The sequence below is a fragment of the Drosophila takahashii genome, chromosome 3R (assembly GCF_030179915.1).
Source record: "Drosophila takahashii strain IR98-3 E-12201 chromosome 3R, DtakHiC1v2, whole genome shotgun sequence".
In the NCBI taxonomy this organism is placed as follows: domain Eukaryota; kingdom Metazoa; phylum Arthropoda; class Insecta; order Diptera; family Drosophilidae; genus Drosophila; species Drosophila takahashii.
The window spans coordinates 40275650-40298050 of NC_091681.1; the positions used below are offsets into that span (position 1 = coordinate 40275650).

The window sequence follows — 22401 nt, forward strand, 5'->3', positions numbered from 1 at the left end:
ACCTGTTTTTGATTACCCATTTAATCCACTGACATTCAATTGCAAACAATTAATTAACTAATTGAGTAAGCAGTCAACTCGAATTTCTCCGTATGTGAGAGTCTTGGCCAAGTTTCTTTCCGCTTTCGACCCGCTGAACAATGTATGCCAACTGGCTCAAGGACGGCTTTCTCGGCACTTCGCTTACCTTGTTAGGGATGCTTACGTGCCTCGAAATCCAGTTCAGACTTGTGCTGCTGCTGCTGCTCGACTCACTTCAACTACGTGCCCTTCATTTGCGCAACTAATTGCAAAAGTCTTACGCAACTACGGGATACCAGAGACACTAGTCAACAGTCGACATATTGAAATGTTTCCGTATTCATCGAAGAGTCGAGTTTGTTGCGTGCACGTAAAATATTTGCCTGTCATTGGGCCGCACTTTCCCATCGGGGAACGAACAGTCGAACGTGTTTATACATTTTGCATCGAGCGAATTTCCAGCGTTTTGACAGTTGACTTACGGCCAAGAACCAAGGACGAAGGACCAAGGATCCGCGGCTCGCACCTTTGCGCCGCTCCTAACTAATTTTTAATTATTTCCGTCAGCCAGTCTGGCCATTAAAATGATGAGCGGGAATTAGCCCAGCCTCGTGGTAATGATAATGGGCTGCCCATCGGCTGAGCCGAGTTGAGCTGAGCTCTGTTTTCTGGTTTCTGCCTTCTAGTCTTTGAGTGGCAACACTGCATATGACACATTTTATTTTTGGACCATGAAAACATCACCATCTCGCCGAGTTTGAGGTCTGCGTGTGCGGGGGGTGCAGGCTAACGCCCGTATTGAGGCCACTCTTTTGCAAACAAACACAGTCGATGGAGAATGATGGATGCACTTCAAATAAATATGGATCTACGAGCTCGTTATAAAAACGAACTCCATTTGAGTGCTCCTTAGAATAACTTTATCTTATATTGGCTAATATTTTAAAATGATTTTTTCGATTCTAAAATAACATCTCAGCATCTGTAGATTTCTCTTTTTTTAAAATTCGGTCTCATTTTTACAAAAGATACAAATTAGAGTTCTTAAATGCCAATGTTTTATTTGCAATACCGATCTTTTTATTTTTTTCGGTCTGTTTTATTCTGAGTGGACGGGTTGAGAGCGAATCGTGGCAGCTGCAGAAATTGCAGTGCCAAAACGAAATTAACCCACAACCTACAATCCTTCAGAAGGCAGCATCCTAGTGCTCGTGCTGTGGTGTGCGTGGGTATCTGTGTGCGCACTAAAAGCGGTTTATGCCACTCACATGTAAACCCAGTTGGCTGCCAAGTGTTTGGATGTTTGGATCCAACAACACCCACACACGATTGTTGTGTGGATAGGTCGTGGCTTCGCGTGTTCCAAGCTGCACAACCACCCCTTAGCCACCCACTTGGCCGCCCACTTTTCCCCTTGGGTTGCTAAAATTTTCTGTTTGCTTTGCTGTGGATTTTCGTTACGTTTCGGCGGAATTCCCCTCCCACATTTTCCTTCTTACTTTTTCGTACCTTTAACGTATTTTGCATTTGCTTGGCACAGATCCGAGGGGGTTGGTGGGTTAAGGTTGGTGGATGTGCCTGTGCCTGCGATTTCTCTCTTTTCACTCTTCTACCCCCGTTCTCTTTTTATGAGTGTTTTCTCTCTGGTGCTTGGTAAAGCTTTTGTAGTAGAGAAATACGAACCATTTTCGTTGTTGTCGATTCTGATTCCCCCCACCCACTTTTTTGGTTTTTGCGGCTTGGCTGTGCTTGCTTAGAGTGACCAGAGTTAAGCAAAAGTTTGTAGGACATTTTTTCAGCTTAGCAAATTGTGCAAAAAAACTTTGGCGCGTGTGGCTCGACATTAAATATGCAACTTTAATGGTCACCATGATGCAGGGATATTTTTACTGCCGTTCTTTTCAGAGTCTAAGAGTTCGTACATTTAATTTACAATGGCCTTTATTTGAGAGGCTACTTCAAAAGAAGATTTAAAAAAAACAGCAGATATTTCAACATAAAAAGGAATTGAGTTTTTATGTAGCGCGCTTTTCAGCATACAATTTAGTATTCTTTATACTTTATGATAAATAATGTAAACATATTATGGGATGCAACAGCTACATATTTATAGTGACCTATAAAACACTCAACAACCCTATGATAAAGAGATCCTATTAATAGATAATTGTGTTTACAAGTTAATTGGAAATGTTTTCCCAGCAATATGAGTAATAAATTATCACTTATGTGTGGGTGACAATGATTGTGCATGTTCCTTGTCATTAAGAGTGCAATTTTGAAGATGCTGATGCAAGTATATATTTTACTGCGGGCATTTCAAAGTTTGAACATTAATAGAAAACTCGACTGGGCAAACCATAGGAAAACGAACGACAGACAGACGCCAAATGACATCAATTAGCCAGGCGAGAACAAAGCCTGGCCTTTAGGCCATGACATGTTAACAGTCGAGCACAGGCGAAGACACGGCCCAAAATTGTGCCAAGGCTTTGCAGTCAGTAACGATTCAAATTAGACTCCTGCATGAATCTATTCAAATTGAATTATACATACTGTACAGTGATTGATGGGGAGTGGGAGGCATACCCTCAGTTGGCCCATTGGAGGGGGTATCGCTTACATAGTTGATGTAGAATTTTCACGCCAATTGCGATTAGTTGTTGACGCCGACTGCAATTAGTCTAGTGCCAAGGCAAACGCCGGCGGCATTAATTGCCAATGAAGGCACTTAAAGGGCAATTTACCGTGGGCGCCTGGACTCGGCACTATCCACCCTTCACCTCCCACCGCCGCGTAAGTGGGGCTTTACCTTTGAACCGAATCGCACTCGCTAAGCGGATTACGCCTCACGAAAGAGCAGCGCAAAACTTTGCATAATTCACTCGAGGGCAGCAGCATCAAAGCCGCATCAAACTTGGTCTCTAAGTTTACCTTTTTTTTGTGTCCTGACCTGACCACTCCAACTTCTGCCTGAGGAGGCTTACCTGTACTTTCGACCTTTGGACAGAAAAACAAGTGGAGGATAGATATATGAGTTCCCGATAAACTTGACAAAGAGTTGGAATTACTTAGTGAAGGGCAGGCAGGTTCAAAAATGTTTGATTTACCATCTGCCTTGTGTATACGGAGTGGATAAATTCAAGGATTGAAAGATGAATATTTGAATGCATACTGAAAATTTAACTCTTCTAGATCGGCTAACAAATTTAAAGTCGCTGAAAGATAAATTGAAATGTAGATTCTTGGAGAATTAAACTAAAAATTCATAGAGGCATGCCGCATTTAAACCGGGATTTAAATATTTAAGCTATAAACTATAGAAAAGCAGTTTTTGGCTCCCATTCTGAAAAGACTTTCGTTTATATGACAAATTGAAATTTAGATCATTAGGGAATTTTACCTCAAAATCGGGACACAATCACCTAAGTTATAAAAGTGCAGTTTTTGGACTCAAATTTAGAATGCTTTTCCTTAACGAAAAAATTAAACATATAAACATTATTATTTTAATTTTGTTAGATATTGATACTTAAAAGTTAATATTTATTATAAAATTAATTTGATTTCCTGGTTGCAACATTATGTGCAACCTGACCACAGCATCATTTGCATTTTCGCCAAAGTTTTTCGCATTGTGTGTGCGCTGAGAATTTTCGAATTCAATTCCGTTTCAAGCGGCGCGTAGCTGCGAACTCAATTTGCTACGCTTGACAAATTCCAATGACAAAGAATTTTTCCTCTCCGGAAGTTTGTTATTAGCCGCTCGCATCCGGCTGCCACAGTCGCTGGATGGATTCGATGACCCAGCACGTTGGCCAGCGGCGTGCCGAGTGTCGAGTTTTCCTGTTTGTGACCCCACCGTTTGCGCATCTTATCCGCGCAGGCGTCTACGGTGCGTATACGTAACGTGGTGTATTTCTGGGGAAATTTACGTACAACTGGTCGTATGTGTTTTCCTAGCTGCGGAGTAAATGTGGTTGCCTGCGCCTTGGAAAACACACACTTTTCGCAGTGCATTCATTTTGCATGTCGCCCGGCCTGACAGTTGATTGCCTGTCAGCGGTGGGCTGCCGGATTGGCGGACCAAACTGACCCACATTCGAGTGGTTCGGCGGTGGTGGAGGTGGAAATAAGGATGGTGTCGATACGAGAGTGTGGGTGTGCTGCAGCTTTTGTGAATGATGTGGCCAACACAGACACACTCACACATATATATATGGTAGCCCCAATCTCTGCACTCGTTTTCCTATCAATTGTAATGCGTTTTTAATGGCAATGCCTTATCTGTTTGTGTCATCGGCAGTGGGCTATTAAACATATTCATAATGCGACCTCCCCGACTTCCAAACAATCCGCTTTGTTTCATTCCGTTGATTCGAACGGCTTGATAAACAAACATTTGCACAAGCGCCATTGTGTTGGACCGTTATCATTCATAATGTTTGTCTGTCATGCCAGCCGGTCCCGCAGCGCTTTTGAGTTGGGTCCAGGCTCCAGGTTCCAGGTTCAGTCCACTCATGATTGGCACTTTGCTGGCATTTCGATTCGTTTGCCACTCGCTTTCCCTAAATAGTCCTGCGCCTGTAATTGTTATCGATGCCGGGATTAGGGGCACTCTTCGGGGCGAGTGTGCGTGGGAGTCAAGTGAAGGCTCGGTGGAAATGATTTGAGTGGGACTCACTTAGCCCGGCTGCCGTTCGAGGTACTTCCCCGTTGTCCCGCCGAAGTCCTTTAAAGCGGATGAAAGGGCTGGCAGGGAATTGAAAACATAACGAAGCTCATCTAGCAAAGCTCTTGTATCGATGACAAAACAAGCTTTGAATGGCGGTTGGCATTCGATTGGAGGCTTGAGTGGAATCGAAAATAAAGGATTAAAAGTTAAGTTGTAATATTGGTCAACCCTTTAAATCGTTATTTATTTTGAATTTTTTCAATGCCTAAGTGAATCAATTTGTAAATTTAGAAATGTTTTTTAAATATATATCTACCTATAATTCCTATATTACTTCTTATAAATGGATTCATGTTTTTGGGGTTGATGTGGTTAGGAAAAATCTTATGGATAAGCAAATAAGCCTCAAAATTAATTTCTATTAATTCGACGCATTTTAACAAACAGTTCGCTAGTGCAATCAATTATGCGAACCGAGTGTCTTGGGCATTTTCGACAAGTTCAAGACCGCTCGGCGAAATCACATCTGGCAATGCCGGCGCAGCGTCCCCAGTAGACGTCTTCCACATTCCGCTTAACGGCAGGAGCTGCTGGCATCCTGGCATCCTGGCGCGTATCAAACTCAATTCCCCAAATCCCGACTGCCAATTTTTCCCCGTTAAATAATTCAAATACATACACACACAGAGCGCAGAGAGGACAGCACGCAAACGCACACTACAGTGTCTAAAGTGCCGAAGTTTTCCGAGCCGAGCCAGAGCTTTCGCTCCCGTTACACAAGAAAGTTTTCCCACTGTGTGGGGGAGTGTGTGTGTGTGCGAGGGGCTTTTCCTGTTTGTGAATGTATTTGCTCCAATTTCGAGAATGGAGATGTTTCGCCGCCAACTTCGGCTGGCATTTTCCCGTTTCCCGACTTCGGAGCGAAGCTCGCCAGCCGGGCCAGTGGATTCAATACGCAAGGTTCAGTTGAGCGCGCTGGACGTTCGACTCGTGGTCCGTTCGCCGAAGTTCCGAAATACCGAAATACCGTTATAGCAGCAGCGTCGTGCGTGCGTAGTAGTACACGCATACACACACATACTCAGCTGCAGAGCTCGTGGCGTGTAGTAAAACTCATTAAAAAGCAACTTATTCAATACTATTTCACGAACGCGGGGGCGGCGGCGGTAGAAGAAATACGCGCGCGCTCAACAGAGGTCCTCAGAAAAAAGAAAAACCGAGTCGAACGGCACATTCTCGTCATCGCCGCGGGCGAACTCTGGAAATTATTGCACAAAAGCGAACGAAGCGCGGCGATAAAAGTTAAATGTCGCGTTAAATTGCCTCGCTGGCTCGATCAATACCAAAATACCAAAAAAGGCGAACGGCGAACGGAGGAAAAACGGCAGTCAATTAAAACGGTCTTAGGGAATACATACATATTATTTTTTCAAGGCAAAGCAAATCTACAACTAGGTAAACAAGCACCATCCGAAATGGTGGAGCTCAGTGCACGTGTCCTTGTGTGAAATGTGTGTGTGTGTCAAGCGAAATGTAATTTATTGGGGCCAGACAACGCTGCGTATACGCAACGCAATTTCTTCAACGACTTATTCATTTTTGTGCGCCTTCTTTCCCACTTTTTTGGACTGTCCCATATACAGACAAAATTTTTGTTGCTAAATGCGCGCGCTCACGCCCCCTCACACACACAAAGGCAGATGTATCCATCCCACCCACCCACTCTCACACACACTGGGACAAAAGGGCACATGGCGCTGGAGCAGACGCACACACTTAAGGTTCAACAGCCCGACGATTGCCTGGCAAGGATAACAGAGCAAGGAGCAGGGAACGTGGGCCGCCCCCAAAGCAGCCATTATCTTGGACAATGCTAACCCACGTAGCTCGGTCCGCGTTGCGTATACGCCGCGTTGCCCGTTGCCAAACTCTCGGGGATTTTCGGGGCTTCATCTTTTGTCTGCAAAAGTGGCAAAATGTAATTTTTGGCATTTACTTGCCGCTGTCGGTCTTAGCACGTCTGCAGAGTAAACCTAACGCCTTCGACAGACCCACCCACACACCACGACTCCTCCCGGTTTATATTGCCAAAGCAGCCGCGCGGGAAATGTAACTAGAGCTAGCGGCATTGTTTTTATGTACACTTATAGAAAAATCCCAGCTTAGTACTTTTTAAAATCTTTAATAGCAACGCAAAAATCCTTGATTCTTTTCTTTTTTTTAAGTCTTTAGTTTTTTACCAAATTAAAACATTTAATTTGCATTTTCAATAATATTTTTTTTTAGTGTGCTCTTAGCCAGCGCATTTGCATCATCCAGTTTCAGAAGGGGGCAAAAAATTAGCAAGGGCGAAGCTCCGTGGGCAATAAATCCCCTGAAATTTGGCTGCTACAGGAAAAAGATGATAATTAAAATGATAAAATAAAAGATTTCCAAAGCTACTTTTAGTTATGAAAATTTAATTTTGATTTATCTGACTTCTGTATTCCTATCAGAAATTTAATTGTTTTTGGTAATCTGCCAGGTTGAGTAAAATCAATTTTCTTTTAATAGCAGTTGTGTGTAAGTACTGCTTAAATATTAGATTTGAAAACTCAATTTTTGTCTAAGAATTTAGAAATTTACATTTTGTGTTTCTTGTTAATTTCGGTTGCATTTTAAATTTTCGTGGAATAATATCTCTGCCGTAATCTTTCTTTATGGATAGTCGGCAATGGCTTTTCACACTTTCGCAAGAGAACTATATTACTGTCCGCCTTAAAAGAGGAAAACCATTTTTCTTTGCCACCTTCTTTCTTTTTGTTCCCCACAAATTAGTGGAGCCGGCTTTTGTTCGGGTTGTTTCGAGTTGTTGCGCTGCCTGTGCCCCGTTTTAATTTAGTATGCCTGAAATTAATGAAATTTTCGCACGGCCAGACGAAATTATTTTCACCGGGCTCGAAGCCGAAGGCGTGTGAAGTGAAATTCGCGATGCCCCGCGGGTGGCTCCACTTGCTCCGCATCCTTATCTTATCCTGGCACTCTGCCCGACGGGATTTAGTGGGGGAGGGGGAGACCACCGCTTTTAAAGAGCCATTTAAATCAATTGTGTAGAAATTTTGAAATCGTTTTGGCAGCGAAAGGAGATGGAAGCCCTCCTTTCGAAATTCGCCATTGGCAGAGAAGCGTGAAAGGCAAACATAAATATTTCGCTTGGCAACAAAAGGCAGCCAAAACGGAAGCCACACACACACACTTTGGGACGCAGGCCAGGGGTCAGGGGTCAGGGGGCGTCTGCCTGATATACAGGCACACTCATAGATACAGTTATCACGACTCTTGTGTGCTTAGAAAATGGAAAGCGGATAAGGCCATAACCGAGCGAAACAAAACGAATCGAAGCGAAACGAAAAGAAGAATGATACAATTGGAACTAAGCCTTAGGACGTGTGCGGGAGCAACAAAATACGTATCAAATTATAGCCTAAGTAGCAGTTACGAAACCACCGAATCACGAGCAAGGATAAACCATACAGCGAACTAGGTATACAATCGAAACCAATCGAATCAGGCGCAAAAACGGTCGCATAACTTAGTAAACTCAACATATCCCTTCGAGGCGCCACATATAGTGGACGAACCGAACCGTTTCTATATCTCGAGTTCAACGCGAAACAGGCAAGTTGGCTGCAACAAAATTAATGTGTGATAGCGCCACCACAGGATGTTTCCTGACCAGAAGCAGCCATCGCAAGGTGAGTGTTGAATGCTGAGTGTATAATGTATAATGTTGTGTGCGGCTTTGGCTTATTTATTAATAGCATATTAAGTAATATAGCCGGGCAATGGAACCTACGTTGCCCTTGGAGTAGAGCTGCAAATCCGATGTATTACTCCCATAATGAGCTCACGATTTATGTGCTTCTTTGAAATCCGCATCATTCATGGGCTTTATGCGATTTAAGATCGAAATCTAAATTTCAGACTGGCGAGCCATTAATTTAGCATATTTTGACCTTTGTTTGAGAACATATCGCATGTACGTTTAACAGCGAAATGGTAAACTATTGTCCTAGGCCTAGCTATAAATTATCGTGAAAAAATGGTTAAAATATTAATTCTATTGAAGCAAATTTTATTCAAATTCTATTGTGGTTTGTTTCGTTGGAAAGTTTATTAGCTAGTTTGAGTTATATATTGTGCATAAAATTGAACGTTTTTGTGATATAAAGCTTCTATTGTATAAATATGTTGTATTTTTATTAGCAAAGTATAAGTGGAATTTTGGAAACTTGAGCTTAAACCATTTTTCTGCTCAAGGGAGCTAATAAATATTTAAATGCAAAACATGTATAAAAGTTGAAGTGTGCTGCTGGGGACGGAGTGTGTTTGTGTGCTCGAAGTGATTCGGGTTCTTAGCTGCTGAGGAATATTGAGTTAGATTCGCGTCAAAGGAAATATTTCTGCAATATCATGGTGTAGTTGTTGTGCTGTTGGGTGGAAAATTCCGAGGAGGCAGGCTTCGCTACACCCACATCAATAATAACCGTCGCCCCATAAAGCGCTGGAAATGTCATAAGTCTGCGAGGAGTACGCAGGTCCAACCGACCGCCCACTGCCACCCACTCCACATGGGATGACGAGTGCCTTCAGCCAGAGGCGAGCGAATTTGCATGACATTTTCGTATATACTTTTGTGTATTTCACTTTAATATTTATGTATATGGATCGGTATGCAAATATTGCCTTTTGCACGCTCCGCAGTTGCGCCTATTAGCCGGTTAAACCCCCCTGTGCCCCCTTTTGTTTTTATTTTTTCATCTGCTATAAACGTTTACCATTTCTTCCCTTCCCCCCATTTTTTTTAAATTTAATATTTCTCTCTTTTTTTTTTGGTGCGTACATTTATGCGGATGAATGAATAAATAAATAAGCGTAAAACAAATAATAATGCATATTTCATGGATGCGCGCAGCAAAGGCCAACAAACCAAAACGAATCAACTACTTTGAGGGGCAACGCAACAGAAAGAAACAAAAAACCGGGCTTGATAAATAAACCAACTTTGAACTTGTGATGATAGAACGCCCCTAGGCCATCCACGGCCCAATGAGAACCCACTTAGACACAATCGCTTTTTGTTTATTTACACACGTATACAGTCCGGCAGCCACAGATTGCAACTTTCAACAACTTTGGCCGACGGCGAAGGGTGCTTAAAATATTGAAATAAAATTCCATTAAGTATGCAGCCCTTGGAGCGGCGCTAAAAATATTTGCATAGATAAAATTGTGGGCACGAGACTGTTTGCGTTCTTCTTTCCTTCGGCGGGTAATTAAATTTTTTGGAGCGGTCGAAGCTGGGCACTTGAACCGAAAATTCACTTTTAAAAATGCCTAACATTTATATTTTGTGGCTGTCCCTTAAAGCTTAAATAAAAAAGATTTTAAAATGGATTGATTTTAAGAGTTTTAACCTGTATTAAGTTTATTTATTTATTACTAAATTAGTAGATACAAATATATTACTAAACATTAAAATTTATATTAAATATACTCTAAATGGCCTTTAAAATTTTTCGAGTGCAGACTCTGTACATATGGGAATCCTTCTGGATACCCGTCCCGCTTTCTTCTACCCTACCCTTTCCCCATTCATGTCGGTGTCCTTGTGTCCTGAGTGATGTGAGTGGCCGGAGCCAGTGAAAGGTTTGTCCTGCACTCTTATCCAGCTTTTCGGGCTGAATATCTTCACGCTTCATCCTGTTCTGCTCGACACTTTTGATTGGATGGAGGCTTAAGGTCTTTGATGCCCTGATATCCTGACACTCGGCTTAGCTGTGCATGTTTGTGTGGGTGTTTGTAAGCGACCCGGATCTAATTGCATAATGCGATGCTTGGAATGCGTTTGACGCCATCTTGGCATGCCCCATTGTTTGCTCCCGGGCAAATTTAAATTTAATCAATAAATCACGTATACGCCGGGTGTGCTGTGCTGTGCCCATGAAAGTGCTGACTCCCATGTCCCTACCCATACCCATATTCATTCACATTCAGCCATTCAGGCTGCTCGGCTGTCGGAGTCACCGCCACAATGCGGCTTGTGTCACTTGTGTTGTCGTCGTGGTTGTTGCCTTGTTGTTTGCCTTAATTTGCGGTTATCTCGACTGGCGCCCCCTGCACCAGCCAAAAGCCAAATCCAAAGCAATCCAATCTGATTCGAGTCGAGCAAAGGCTCCTGTTCGCTGGCAGAGAATGTGAATGTGCCCGGTTCTCTGGTCTTGTGCCACATATTTTGACATTAGCGCAGCTGCAACTGACAACTATTATTAACATGGCGGCGGAACGTTGTGCATTTGGCATTTAATTGTAATCGTTGTCAGTGGATTCGGTGAATTCCGGACGAGGGAGCCGAGTGACGGGTAATTGGCATGGAGGCGCCGCCCAGGGAGTTCCACTGGCCATTTAAATTTATAATTATCCAGCCTTTGTTTGCGGCTCAGGTGGAATTCGGTTTTGGTTTCGGTACGGCTCGGTTTAGTCAGCATTGTTCTATTATTTGCCCGGAATAGTTTGGCCCAAGGAAATTGTTTTGTGTGGAGAACGGTTATGAATGCCAAATGAAAGCCTAAGGCAAAGCCAAAGCCCCCGGAGTAGAACAACAATTTCTTGATCCACGTGCGGACCGGAATACAATTTGTTTTCGAGAACAAATTATACAACGAATTGTTAACAAAATGCTGTGGTGGATTTCCTGAAAGTTATTCCCCAGAACGTGAAGCATTCATGTTGGGTGGAAAATTTTAGTGGTTAAGTCGAAAGCACGTTATGGCCATTAAAAGTTGTATGGGCGAGACGAATGTTCCGAGAACTCTGGGCCGCTTTTAGCCCTCCTTCCGCTGGCCAAGTAATTCGATCAGTTTGAGCACCATTAGACAAATAACATGACTTGCTATTTTGTATAGAGTTATTAATTACTCGACGTTGGCAAAACAAAATCAATTTCATCAATCCAAATGGCCGCAAAGCCAAGGCAATTATTCTAATTTTTGTTTGGGCCATCTAAGCAGCGTCCGGATGAAATGACAAAGGCGAGGGAAAGGGATCGCACATCATGCTAAATCACACGCTCTGTCAATCAATCAATGCGTCGGACAATCAATCACCCGAGGAAAACGGGGAATGGGTGGGGAGGGGAGGCAGAACTAAGAGGCAAGTCAACCTCCCCCGGAAAACAGAAGCAATTCTGGCTGGAAACGAAGTTGGGCTCAGTCATTACAATTATGGCTAGTCAATTATTAACCTGGCCAGGGAAATGACGCACTCTTCCATAGCATTCGGACCTTCCGAAATGATTAGACCCAACTGGGTACACTGAGGGAAAACGTGAGAGTGTTGCGATTGTTGGGAATTGAAAGTAACTCCTTACTAGATGAAGAAGTTCTTTGCTCTCCGACACATTAAATTGATTATTTGATTTTTTAGATATATATTTTAAATATCTTGCCACATCTTACCTTCCATCCAAGACTGCTTTCCTCACTGATAGTTTATGGCAGTTAATGGCGTCTGCGCTGACATAATTACAATTTTAGTCGATTTCCGTTTTCGGGTGTTTATTTTTTATTTGGCTGTAGAGGCACTAAAATGATTTTATTGATTTGTGTTGTCACGCAACTTCCTCTAATGGCTTCCTCCATCCCTCTCGCTCCCTCGCCCCATCGCCCCTCTCGCTCTGGCGTAAGGTCCTTTCCAAATTAGTTTTTCCTCCCAACAGAAACTGCCAGTCAGAAGAATCATCCATAATTAAAAAAGCTTGCCAAAGTCAGTCCTCAATATGTGATGTCTTGAGGATTTTCAATTAGTTGTCGTCACCCGGCGGGGGGCGAATAAAGGGGGTGGGTCTGGGTGGTTTCCGTAGGCTCGCTGCTTAGTCAGCAGCAGCAACAACATAATGAAGTTGAAATGAGTTTAAACAGGCAGCCCAGTCCTCAGCCCCCAAGAGAGGGTTCAGCCCTCGGTCTTCCGTGAGTCACATGTGCGCCAGACGTTGACTAAAGACGCTTAATGTAAGCCCGCCCTCGTAATTTGCATTTGCCGCAGCAGCACTCCTCCGCTGCTTCGGCAGGCAATGTCCCTCTTCTTACTCCCCTAACTTATTGGATTTGCCGGTTAATAAACTATGCACTTACTAATTAAGTACGCGACTCGCTGTAAATAACTTATGGCCGCAAAGTGAGTGGAAAGCACCTCAGGCTATGCAGCTGAAATTCACAAGAAAAGAATACGAGACAAGGAGTCTAGTTTCGTATATGTACTCTTAAAATAGGCCTGCAAAACCGGTTACTCGAGGGTAAATATATAATAAAGTGGACATTTATTGAAAGCAGATTGTGAATTTTATTTAAACATTTTAGACCACAAACATACATTAAAAATTAATGAAATAAAGTTTTAAAGTTGTTCAAGTGTCAAACAAAGTGTTGCAGGTCTGGGGAATGACTATACCGAACTTGACGCGTTCCAAGGGGTGCGGGAAAGGAGAAAAAGGGTCAGACTGCCCACACGTGGGTGAATAAATTTCCCGCTGACAGCCTCGGACGGAGGGTGTTTGCTGTTGGCTTGGCACTTCATGTGTCCATTTAGGACCCGCTCCTCTGCTTTCCCAAAGATCCTCTGGCCTAAGCAGACCTGCACGCGATGCACACCATCTATATTTATTGTTTTTGTTGCTGCACTAGCGGCGTTCTCGTTAGCAAACAGCAACAACAATGGGAAGCCATCAACAATGTGCCGCCTTCTTGTCCTTTGTGCCGCCTGGCAAGTCCTTTTTATTGAATACAGTTGTTCGGCCAAGACCACGCCCAGTTTTCCCTCACACACTCACGCAAATGGGAGTTCTCGTCGAGGAAGAAAGCGCAAATGTACACTTTTTCGTGCCTTGCGGTCTGTGTGTTAATGATGCCTCGGCATTTCGCTTGAATTATTTATTTGGTTATGCATTTGCAGTTGGTAAAGTGCAAACAAACACCGAAATACCATTACAGTAAACAGACTTTAATAGTTTAATGCCAGTTGGCCAGAAAGTTTTTCAGCGATTGCCCAAAGGACATAAGATTGAGGGAAAGCTAAAGTTTCTCTCTACATGGCCCATATTCTGCGAATGTTAGGCATAAGAAGTGGCAAGGGAAGTGTGCGAAAAACATGAAACTACTTCATATTTAGTTAGATGTACAAGTTTATATTTACTTGTAAATTATTTGTTATAAATACAAAATATTCTTAGATATCAACATAGGGCTGTGTTACCTATTTTTCCCAGTGAACACAGATTTTCAGAGAGCACAAGTATAATAATGCCTATTTGACTAACAGCAAATGGACGGAGCAGGCGCGAAGGACCAAACTTCCGACCTAACGACATCTGCTCTCGTTGCTGCTGCTGTTTCAAGTTTGGCAAAGTTACACAACAGCAACAACAATGAGGGGGAGGAGAAGGATGAGGAGTGGATAGTGGATAGACAGTGGGTGTTGGGAACTGGGGGCAGACAGTCACCGACACATGTCAAAGTTTCGCAATTTCAAAGTGTTCTTCTTTCCCTGTATTTCTTTCTATTTTTTTTTTCTTTTGGTGACCGTTGCGAACATGATTTTTGGCAACCGCAGGGCCGAGTTGAGGGTCACTTGAGGAGATGTGGCTGCTGTTGGGCGGCAAGTGCAACTTTGCTGCCCAACCGCAATTTGTGAGGCCACCCGCACACCCCTTTCCCAGTATTAATCCATTAAAAACTTTGCTTAGCTTGCGCCAGCCAACTTCATTTAAAACCAATATTATGGGCGTCCCTCACACAATCCGGGGAAAATCAAAGTTGCACTTTGTTGCCGTGGCCTGTGGGTTGCCCCCTTCCCTTTCCGGCGGGAAGAGCGGAAGGGCTTGGACTTTCCCCCATCAACTTCTGACCGTGTGACATCATCGGCGAACGTCACGTGCCGGGTACAGTCGCCCTGGAGTCCCTTGCATGACGCTGCGAGCGAGTGATGTGGCACTGACAGAAATTACAGTGGCCCCAAGTCAGCGCCAAATGAGTGACGAAATAATTATTGCATACTTCCTAGGGCGACTGCAGAATAAGAGGGGAGTTTGATGGGAAAACATAGGATTACCATTTGCCAGTAAATTGAGTTTGTCACTCTGAAAAGTTCTACGCTTTGGAAAACCAAGCACCAATATGTAAACTTCTTTTACTTTTCTAAATATAAATTATATTTGAAGTTAATAACTTTAATCAGATTTAATTTAATTGCAAAATAAATCACGAAATAATCTGAGAATTAAAAGGGTTTCTTTTTAAGACCTGTAATAAAATTGAATAGTTTGTATAAGATTTTAGGTATCGATTTAGAAAAGTACATAACTAAATTACATGAGTTTGCACAAATAAATTGATAGTAAAATTGGTTCTCTGCAGAATACACCCAGGAAGCGTTTGTAGAACTAAACAGCGCCAAATTAGCTTAATTAATGCAAAGCTAAATCTTTTAGCGAAGCTCAAGTGCAGAAGCTGCAGCAGCTGGGGTAACAATTAGTTTAATTTATGCAGTAGCGCGTGGCACTCGAGATTTGCATAAAAGCCCAGCGCCAGCCGAGTATGAATATAAAACTAACGAGAAACTATTTACCCATTTTTCGTTTTTAAAGGAGAATGGAAGATCAGTTCCTGATGTCACTGCCAGCCCGGGACGCGCACCTCCGGGCCCGCTGCCCGCCAACCAGCTGTCCTCGCTGGGCAACCAGCAACACCACGGCAACCAGCAGCACCATGGCAACCAGCAGCATCACGGCAACCAGGGCAACCACCGCGGTCCCAGCGGGAGCCTGTCGAATGCCGCCGGGGTCAAGGACCCGGTGATGCTGCAGGGCGACTTCCGCAAGGTCAGCGGCATCAGCTCGGAGATCTTCCGCCAGATAGAGGCCGTCGAGAATGACCACGACCCCAACACGGCGGCGGCCCTGGAGGCGGTGGAGCGGCGCGGCGAGATGATCGTGCGCGTCCTGGAGCCGCGATGCATGGGCAGCAAGCAGGCGGTGGACGCCGCCCACAAGCTGATGAACAAGGCGGACGGACGGCACACGGTGCAGCTGGTGGAGATCGTCAAGCGGCCAGGGCAAACGCTGGGTCTTTACATCCGCGAGGGCAATGGCGCGGATCGAACGGATGGCGTGTTTATCTCGCGGATTGCTCTCGAGTCGGCCGTCTACAACAGCGGCTGTTTGCGGGTAAGATTATTGCAAATGTTAGAGACCTTCCTTCAAAAATCTCCTTCCCTTCAGGTGGGCGATGAAATCCTGGCCGTCAACCTGGTGGACGTGACCCACATGTCCCTGGACGACGTCGTCATCATTATGTCAATTCCGCGCCGCCTGGTGCTGGCGATACGGCAGCGGCGTGGCAATCGCGGCACAGGATCCCCCGGACCGCCGACGCTCTCGCGTCCGGAGCAGAAACCGCCACCGGTTGTGGTCATCAAGCGGGACCTGCGGGACGAGGATCTGGACGAGACGGACCGGATTCCGAGACCGCGCTCATCACGTGAAAGACGTACAGGTAGTTTAAAGTGGGCGCCGTGTTCGTCAGGCTAATCGGTTGCCTCTCCTCTATTTCTTCCAGGAGATGGTCGCGAGATGACGGAGTCGCGATCCCGCCTAGGCCTCGGGCTGAACAACTACAGTCCGCAGTCGGAGCAGCTGGACATGTACTACAATACCCGCGGCGGCGGCGGAGGAGGAGGCGGAGGAGCCATGGGCGAGCCGCCCAACTGGGGCTACAAGCCACCACCGCCACCATCCTCTGTGATCACGGAGCAGCCAACAAAGGGCCATGCTTTTGCTCCCTCACACGCCTACTACCAGAATGCTGGCACCCTGGAGAGCCTGGCGGAGAAGGTGCACGCCTTCTATCCCGGGCAGCCTGGCGGTCCGCCCGTGGGTCCCTCGAGAAGAATGTCCACGGGCACCGGGAACGTGGGTCTCGCCCAACAGCACGCCCGTTTCCCGCGATCTGGCTCCGATCAGCACTTACCTCGCGTTGAATACGCCGACTACTCCAACTCCCTGGGACGGCACTCCCTTCTGCGTTCCAGTTTGAAGCCAGGAACGGCTGGAGGGGCTCCGATGCCAGTGGGAGTGGGTGGAACCCTGGGACGATACGGCCGCTACGATCAACAGAGAGCCGGTGTCTCCAAGTACGGACCCCCGGCGGGCGGAGCTCAGTCGCTGACCCGTCGCTCCCGACCAAACCTGGACTATTCCAGCGACACGGAGGCAACAATTGGTCCCAGGCCGAGCTACTACTACTACAACAGACCCGCCATCGGCAGCATGCCAAGGGGAGCGGGAGGAGCGGGCGGCGGAGGAGTGGGCGCAGCGGCAGCGGCTGCCTTGTTGGCCGGCGCCGCGGACCTCAATAAATTCAATTCCCTGCCCCGGGAACGACCAGGAGTGCGACTGCAGGGCATTCGCTCCAGGATGGGCGATCGCTTGGTGGACGAAAACGATGGGAACACTTCGGCACCTGAATTCGATGCGCGGAGGGGCAGGGATCTGCGACAGCGGATCACAGCCAGTCCGTCGATATTCACGGCGGACGAGTACCGCGCCTGGTTGAGGAGGGCGCCCAGCAGCTCGGCGATTGCGGAGCAAATGCGAATGACTCGGGACATGTTTGCCCAGCCGCGGGCACAGCGATTCTCCTGCAGCGCCGAAAACATCCACGATGCGCTGAGAAATGTACGTATATTTTATGGCACTATCATCATTTAAATTAAAATAATAATAATATTATTCCCCACAGACGGAGAGCATCTACTCCAGTAGAACCCACATCCTCGGCACGGGCACTCTCGACAGGAACATGGGCCTTACTCGTCCGATCTCCGCACTGCCTGTGAGATCCATGTCCTCGCAGCACATCGGCGGAGCTGGCTCCATTCGGTCGCCCAGCATACGGCGCATGAGGCAGCTACTGGAGCTGTCCGCCGGTCCAGCCAGTCCCAGCGGAAGCATTCTCAGCACCGGTGGCCACCAGAGTCCGGCCCCCACGCCAAGTGCCACGTTGCCTCGGCCACACCGCCAGATCGACATCAACCCGGCGGAGTTTGCCAAGTACAAGCTGGACAAGCCCATCGTGGATATCGGTGGGATATCCGGCATGTTGTGGATCCACTTGCTCGCAGGTCGCGGCCTGAGGACAGCTCCGGAGGGAGCGCAGGGCGGGCAGGTGCCACCTGGCCAGACCCGAGACCTCTACTGCGTCATCGAGTGCGACCGCGTGCACAAGGCGCGCACAGTGGTGCGTTCGGGCGACCTGCAGTTCGACTGGGACGAGTCCTTCGAGCTGGACCTGGTGGGCAACAAGCAGCTGGACGTGCTGGTCTACTCGTGGGATCCGCAGCACAGGCACAAGCTGTGCTACCGAGGGGCCATCTCGCTGTCGTCGATCCTCCGGCAGTCGCCACTCCACCAGCTGGCCCTGAAGGTTGAGCCCCGGGGCACGATATACATTCGCATGCGGCACACGGACCCACTGGCCCTCTACAAGCGCAGGGGGCTGCCCAGCTTGAGGGCCGGCTACCCCACCCTCTTCGGCGCCGACCTGGAGACGGTGGTCAATCGCGAGTCGAAGAACGCGCCCGGCAGTGCACCGGTGCCTATCGTCTTGCGGCGCTGTGTGGAGGAGGTGGAGCGCCGGGGGCTCGATATAATCGGGCTGTACCGACTGTGCGGCTCCGCCACCAAGAAGCGACTGCTGCGCGAGGCCTTCGAGCGCAACAGCCGTGCCGTGGAATTGAGCCCGGAACATGTTCCTGACATCAACGTCATCACCGGCGTGCTCAAGGATTACCTCAGGGAGCTGCCGGAGCCGCTGTTCACGCGCTGTCTCTTCCAGATGACGGTGGATGCCCTGGGTACTTAAATTGGTTTCTTGTTGATTGGAGATAATGCTAATTTAATTGTTCTGTTTCATTTTCAGCTGTCTGCCTGCCAGATGACCCCGAAGGCAATGCGAAACTGATGCTTAGCATACTCGACTGCCTGCCGCGGGCAAACAGGGTAAGCATTAGCCATTTTCCATTTTAAAAGTAGATTCTCAAACATATTTTACAGGCCACTCTGGTATTCCTGCTGGACCACCTCTCGCTGGTCGTCTCCAACTCGGAGCGGAACAAGATGTCCGCCCAGGCGCTGGCCACCGTGATGGGCCCACCGCTGATGCTGCATTCGGCGAGTGCGCAGCCGGGCGCTGACATCGATCACGCCCAGCCGATCGCGGTACTCAAGTATCTGCTGCAGATCTGGCCGCAGCCGCAGGCGCAGCATCAGCAGATGGCGCAGCACATGGGCGGCGCTGCGGGGGCGATGATGGGCGGCCTGGCCACCGCCGGGAGCATGAGCAATATGGCCGGCGTTGCTTCAGGTAACGTACTCCCAGCGTCCGATCCCGAATCCCCCATCTCAGAGCAACCCAAAGTGCCCCGAACAACAAACACACACACCGAAAATAGCCACCACACCTGCAAGAGTTTGATTCCTTCCTCCGTTCCGGCTTTGAATGCATTGCTGCATCAGCAGCGGTTCCAAGTCAGGATCTCTGCCACCCGCTCGCTCTCTTTTTCAATCTCAAGTGCGGCACGAAAACCGTTCTCACTCTTAGCTGTTATGCAATCAAAACTCAGACACGAACACACACAGCCCCAATCATCCAAACACCCACCCACCACCACGGTTGCCACTATCGGTGCGATTTTTGAGTTAAACTAAGACATACAATTTGCTGTATATGCATGTAAAGCTCGTGTCAGAAAAAGTATTGGATAGTCCACTGGTCCAAGAAGTTTAACATATCGTTTATTTAGTAAAGAAGTGACTTAGATGAAATGATTTTTGGTTTAACTTTTGGTTAATGTTCAGAGCGTGATAAATGTGATTTACAAAAAATGTGATATACAAAAACTCTATCTTGAAATGTGATATGTGATATACGTCTACGCTAAATAGACTCGGATAAAAGAATTAATTTTTTAATACAAAATGTTAAATTAGACCCTAAACACTAGAAACAGATTAGCATGTAAAAGAAGGAACTTCTTAAAATGTGGTCTGATGGCGATGTAATTTTACTACTTCTTCAAAAAACAGTTACAACTGGCTAAGATTTAAAAATTATCGACGCTAATGACTAATTATAGTTTCCTAACGCCCAATATTGGATCTTTAAACAGAAGAAAAGGTTTTATGTCCTGGCAGCGATTTAGTGGCAACCGTACGCCTCAATCACCTCCCCCACTCAGCCACCGTGAACACCTCGAATCGCGTCCACATTAATATTGATTAATACAGAGTCCTATGTAGACAGGTCGGCGCGGCGAGTCAACAGGGCAGCGTGGAAGCAAAGTCAGTGCGTTGCCAGCGGACAGACAGCAACTTCTACTGCAGCAGCAGGCGCAGCTCATGGCGGCGGGCAATCTTCTGCGCTCGTCCACTTCGGTAACCAACATACTCTCCCAAGGCCATCCTCAGCTCTCAGCCACAGCCAACAGTCATCTGTATCAATCAGTAGTGGGTCAGTTAGCTCAATCGCATCGAGCCTTGCAACAAGCGGTGCAACAGGTAAACAAACAGAATCCATACAACACAGCCACCAAAAACAACAGCGCAGAGGCGACGCCGCGAAAATGAGAAACAATGATTGCAACACGAGAATACTTAACCAGAAATACTTGCATACAACTAACTCATCCACATTAAATACACTTCGCACTCCTACTTTCATCTAACTTTGGTTAGGCTTTATTTTCTTTAAGTCCAAGTGACAACTATTATTTTCTTTAAAAGATCTTAAACAAGTTTGAGTGATTTTTAGTTTGTGTTTAGTTACAAGTTTTAATTTGTAAATTGGTGTATAACTTTTATACATTTTTGATATTTTTAGCTTATGTTCATAATTTGAATGAGGTTTTGACAGATTGGGAAAAAAGATTAACTTGATAAGTTTTTTAAATATCTTATTATTCATTCAACACAATCCAGATCCATACAAACACTTCAAACATATTCAGAAACATTTTCTTGCTCTTCTAACTTTTCCTGTTGACCGTTCTGCAAAAGATGATAATTCAAAAATATTTACTCTCTGAACTATTAAACATATCTTAAGCATTATCTGTTGTCAGTTTGATTTGTGCTTTTTACGAAATACCAACGCAAAAGAAATATAGTAAAGTAAATCATAATTTGCTGTGATCCCAGATCGATAGACGTTGTAATTGTGATATAAATATATACGTATACTACATATATCTATCTATATAATCTAACATATCAGTACGATATAAGCGATGGTAATGATGATGATTTGAGCGATGTGATAAATGTTGAACGGCGTGTAAAGCATGATTGGCCCACTACTGGTAACAAATAAACATACTCGTAACGACTATTTCTACCACATGTATCCACTCTAATCCAATAAGTAAATCATACAGCTCTGTATGCCAACACATGCCAAATGAAAGAACACATCATGTAAATGCTTCATTAAACTCGTGTGCCACTGCCATTGTAAAAACTTCATCATCCAAACTTAATTTGTGAATTGCTTACACCCTCGTCCCAGGAATAGATTTCAGTTTCCCTCGTTGGTTGACGTTCACAGCCCAAAACATCCCGACACCTTGTCGTATTGATTTTCCCAAAATCCAAAAGCACATCTGATGTAGTATAGAACATCTTAAAGACGGGAGGGAAATATTTCTGAGCATTTAATGTTCCGCCGACATTCCGTTGAAATTCTTTCAAACTTCTTAGTTTGACATTTTTTGTTCGGGGTTAAGTATTGCTTTTTCAGTTCAGCTATCATAATAGTTCACTGTCCAGTAAACCCGATTTAAGTAACCTGCACCCCGTTCATGCACAAAGTTGGCCTTTAACTTAAAAGGGACTAATAAGAGGGATAAATGTATGCTAAAGTATTTTTAATAAATTCCTTGTTATCGTTAACATATATTAAACTTTTATAGATTCTTTTACCTTGTTTGCATGCCATACACCTCACGCTTAGGCCTAACCCGCCACCTATCCACAACCAGCATTCCCAACCCGAATTCCATTAAAAATACCTAATTGGTTAACGAATTGGCCGTCACCTGTATGAGAATCGCACCGCGCACGAAGTGAAATTGTCTTTTGTCTATTGTCTATAAACGTGTCCGCTGTATGTGTCGCACAATTACTACCCACATGAAAACACCCATTAACACTCTAACACTAAATACACCCCGAACCGATTCAAAATTTTAAATTCTCTGCACAACCCAAAACAAAGAATTAGCACGTATTGCGCCCTTAACTCCCCTGAAAGCCGCTTGAAGCTTGAAGCCGATTAACATTTGATCACCTTGGCGGGTTCCACCCTGCTCCTTTCTTTCTTCTTGCTAATCTCTTGCAGCCCTATCAATTGGGGGCCTCAGTGGGCTCAGCAATTCCCGACCAATCGCCACTGCCACTTCCAGGCACACCCTCCCCCGGCAGTAGTTCGGCATCGACGGGCTCGGGCTCCGGATCCGGATCGGGTAAAAGTAAGTGAACAGAAATGGCCCTTCAAGTCAGTGCTTCTAAGTTCGCTACTGCAGTCTAAAATAATACGTGGCTAATGCTCTTGTAATCCCCC

General features: G+C 45.7%; 1 protein-coding gene and 2 long non-coding RNA genes across 9 annotated transcripts in view; 1 reads left to right on the plus strand and 2 right to left on the minus strand.

Moving 5' to 3' along the window:
- Positions 1-22401, plus strand: part of RhoGAP100F (Rho GTPase activating protein at 100F) — a 41198-nt gene that overhangs the window by 11647 nt on the left and 7150 nt on the right. The window contains exons 1-10 of one of the 6 annotated variants that reach the window (XM_017152244.3): positions 5663-6151; positions 8027-8430; positions 15375-15953; positions 16008-16281; positions 16345-17462; positions 17527-18640; positions 18706-18785; positions 18840-19149; positions 20089-20342; positions 22180-22309. In XM_017152244.3, coding sequence (XP_017007733.2) covers positions 8377-8430; positions 15375-15953; positions 16008-16281; positions 16345-17462; positions 17527-18640; positions 18706-18785; positions 18840-19149; positions 20089-20342; positions 22180-22309 — 3913 coding nt within the window. In that variant the 5' untranslated portion in view covers positions 5663-6151; positions 8027-8376. Of the gene's footprint in view, positions 1-5662; positions 6152-8026; positions 8431-15374; positions 15954-16007; positions 16285-16344; positions 17463-17526; positions 18641-18705; positions 18786-18839; positions 19150-20084; positions 20739-22179; positions 22310-22401 lie in introns of those variants that run through there. The other 5 variants (XM_044392662.2, XM_070216206.1, XM_044392660.2 and 2 more) reach the window with 5 other exon arrangements.
- On the minus strand, positions 3558-5561 carry LOC138913566 (uncharacterized). Of its 2 annotated transcripts, none has more exons than XR_011419346.1 (2): positions 5376-5561; positions 3558-4870 (listed from the first exon to the last, which is right to left on the minus strand). It is a non-coding gene; the product is annotated as an uncharacterized lncRNA (long non-coding RNA). The 2 variants fall into 2 exon arrangements; XR_011419345.1 differs by having other exon boundaries at positions 5013-5561.
- LOC138913255 (uncharacterized) lies at positions 20611-21503 on the minus strand. Its single transcript, XR_011418905.1, has 2 exons — positions 21336-21503; positions 20611-20831 (listed from the first exon to the last, which is right to left on the minus strand). It is a non-coding gene; the product is annotated as an uncharacterized lncRNA (long non-coding RNA).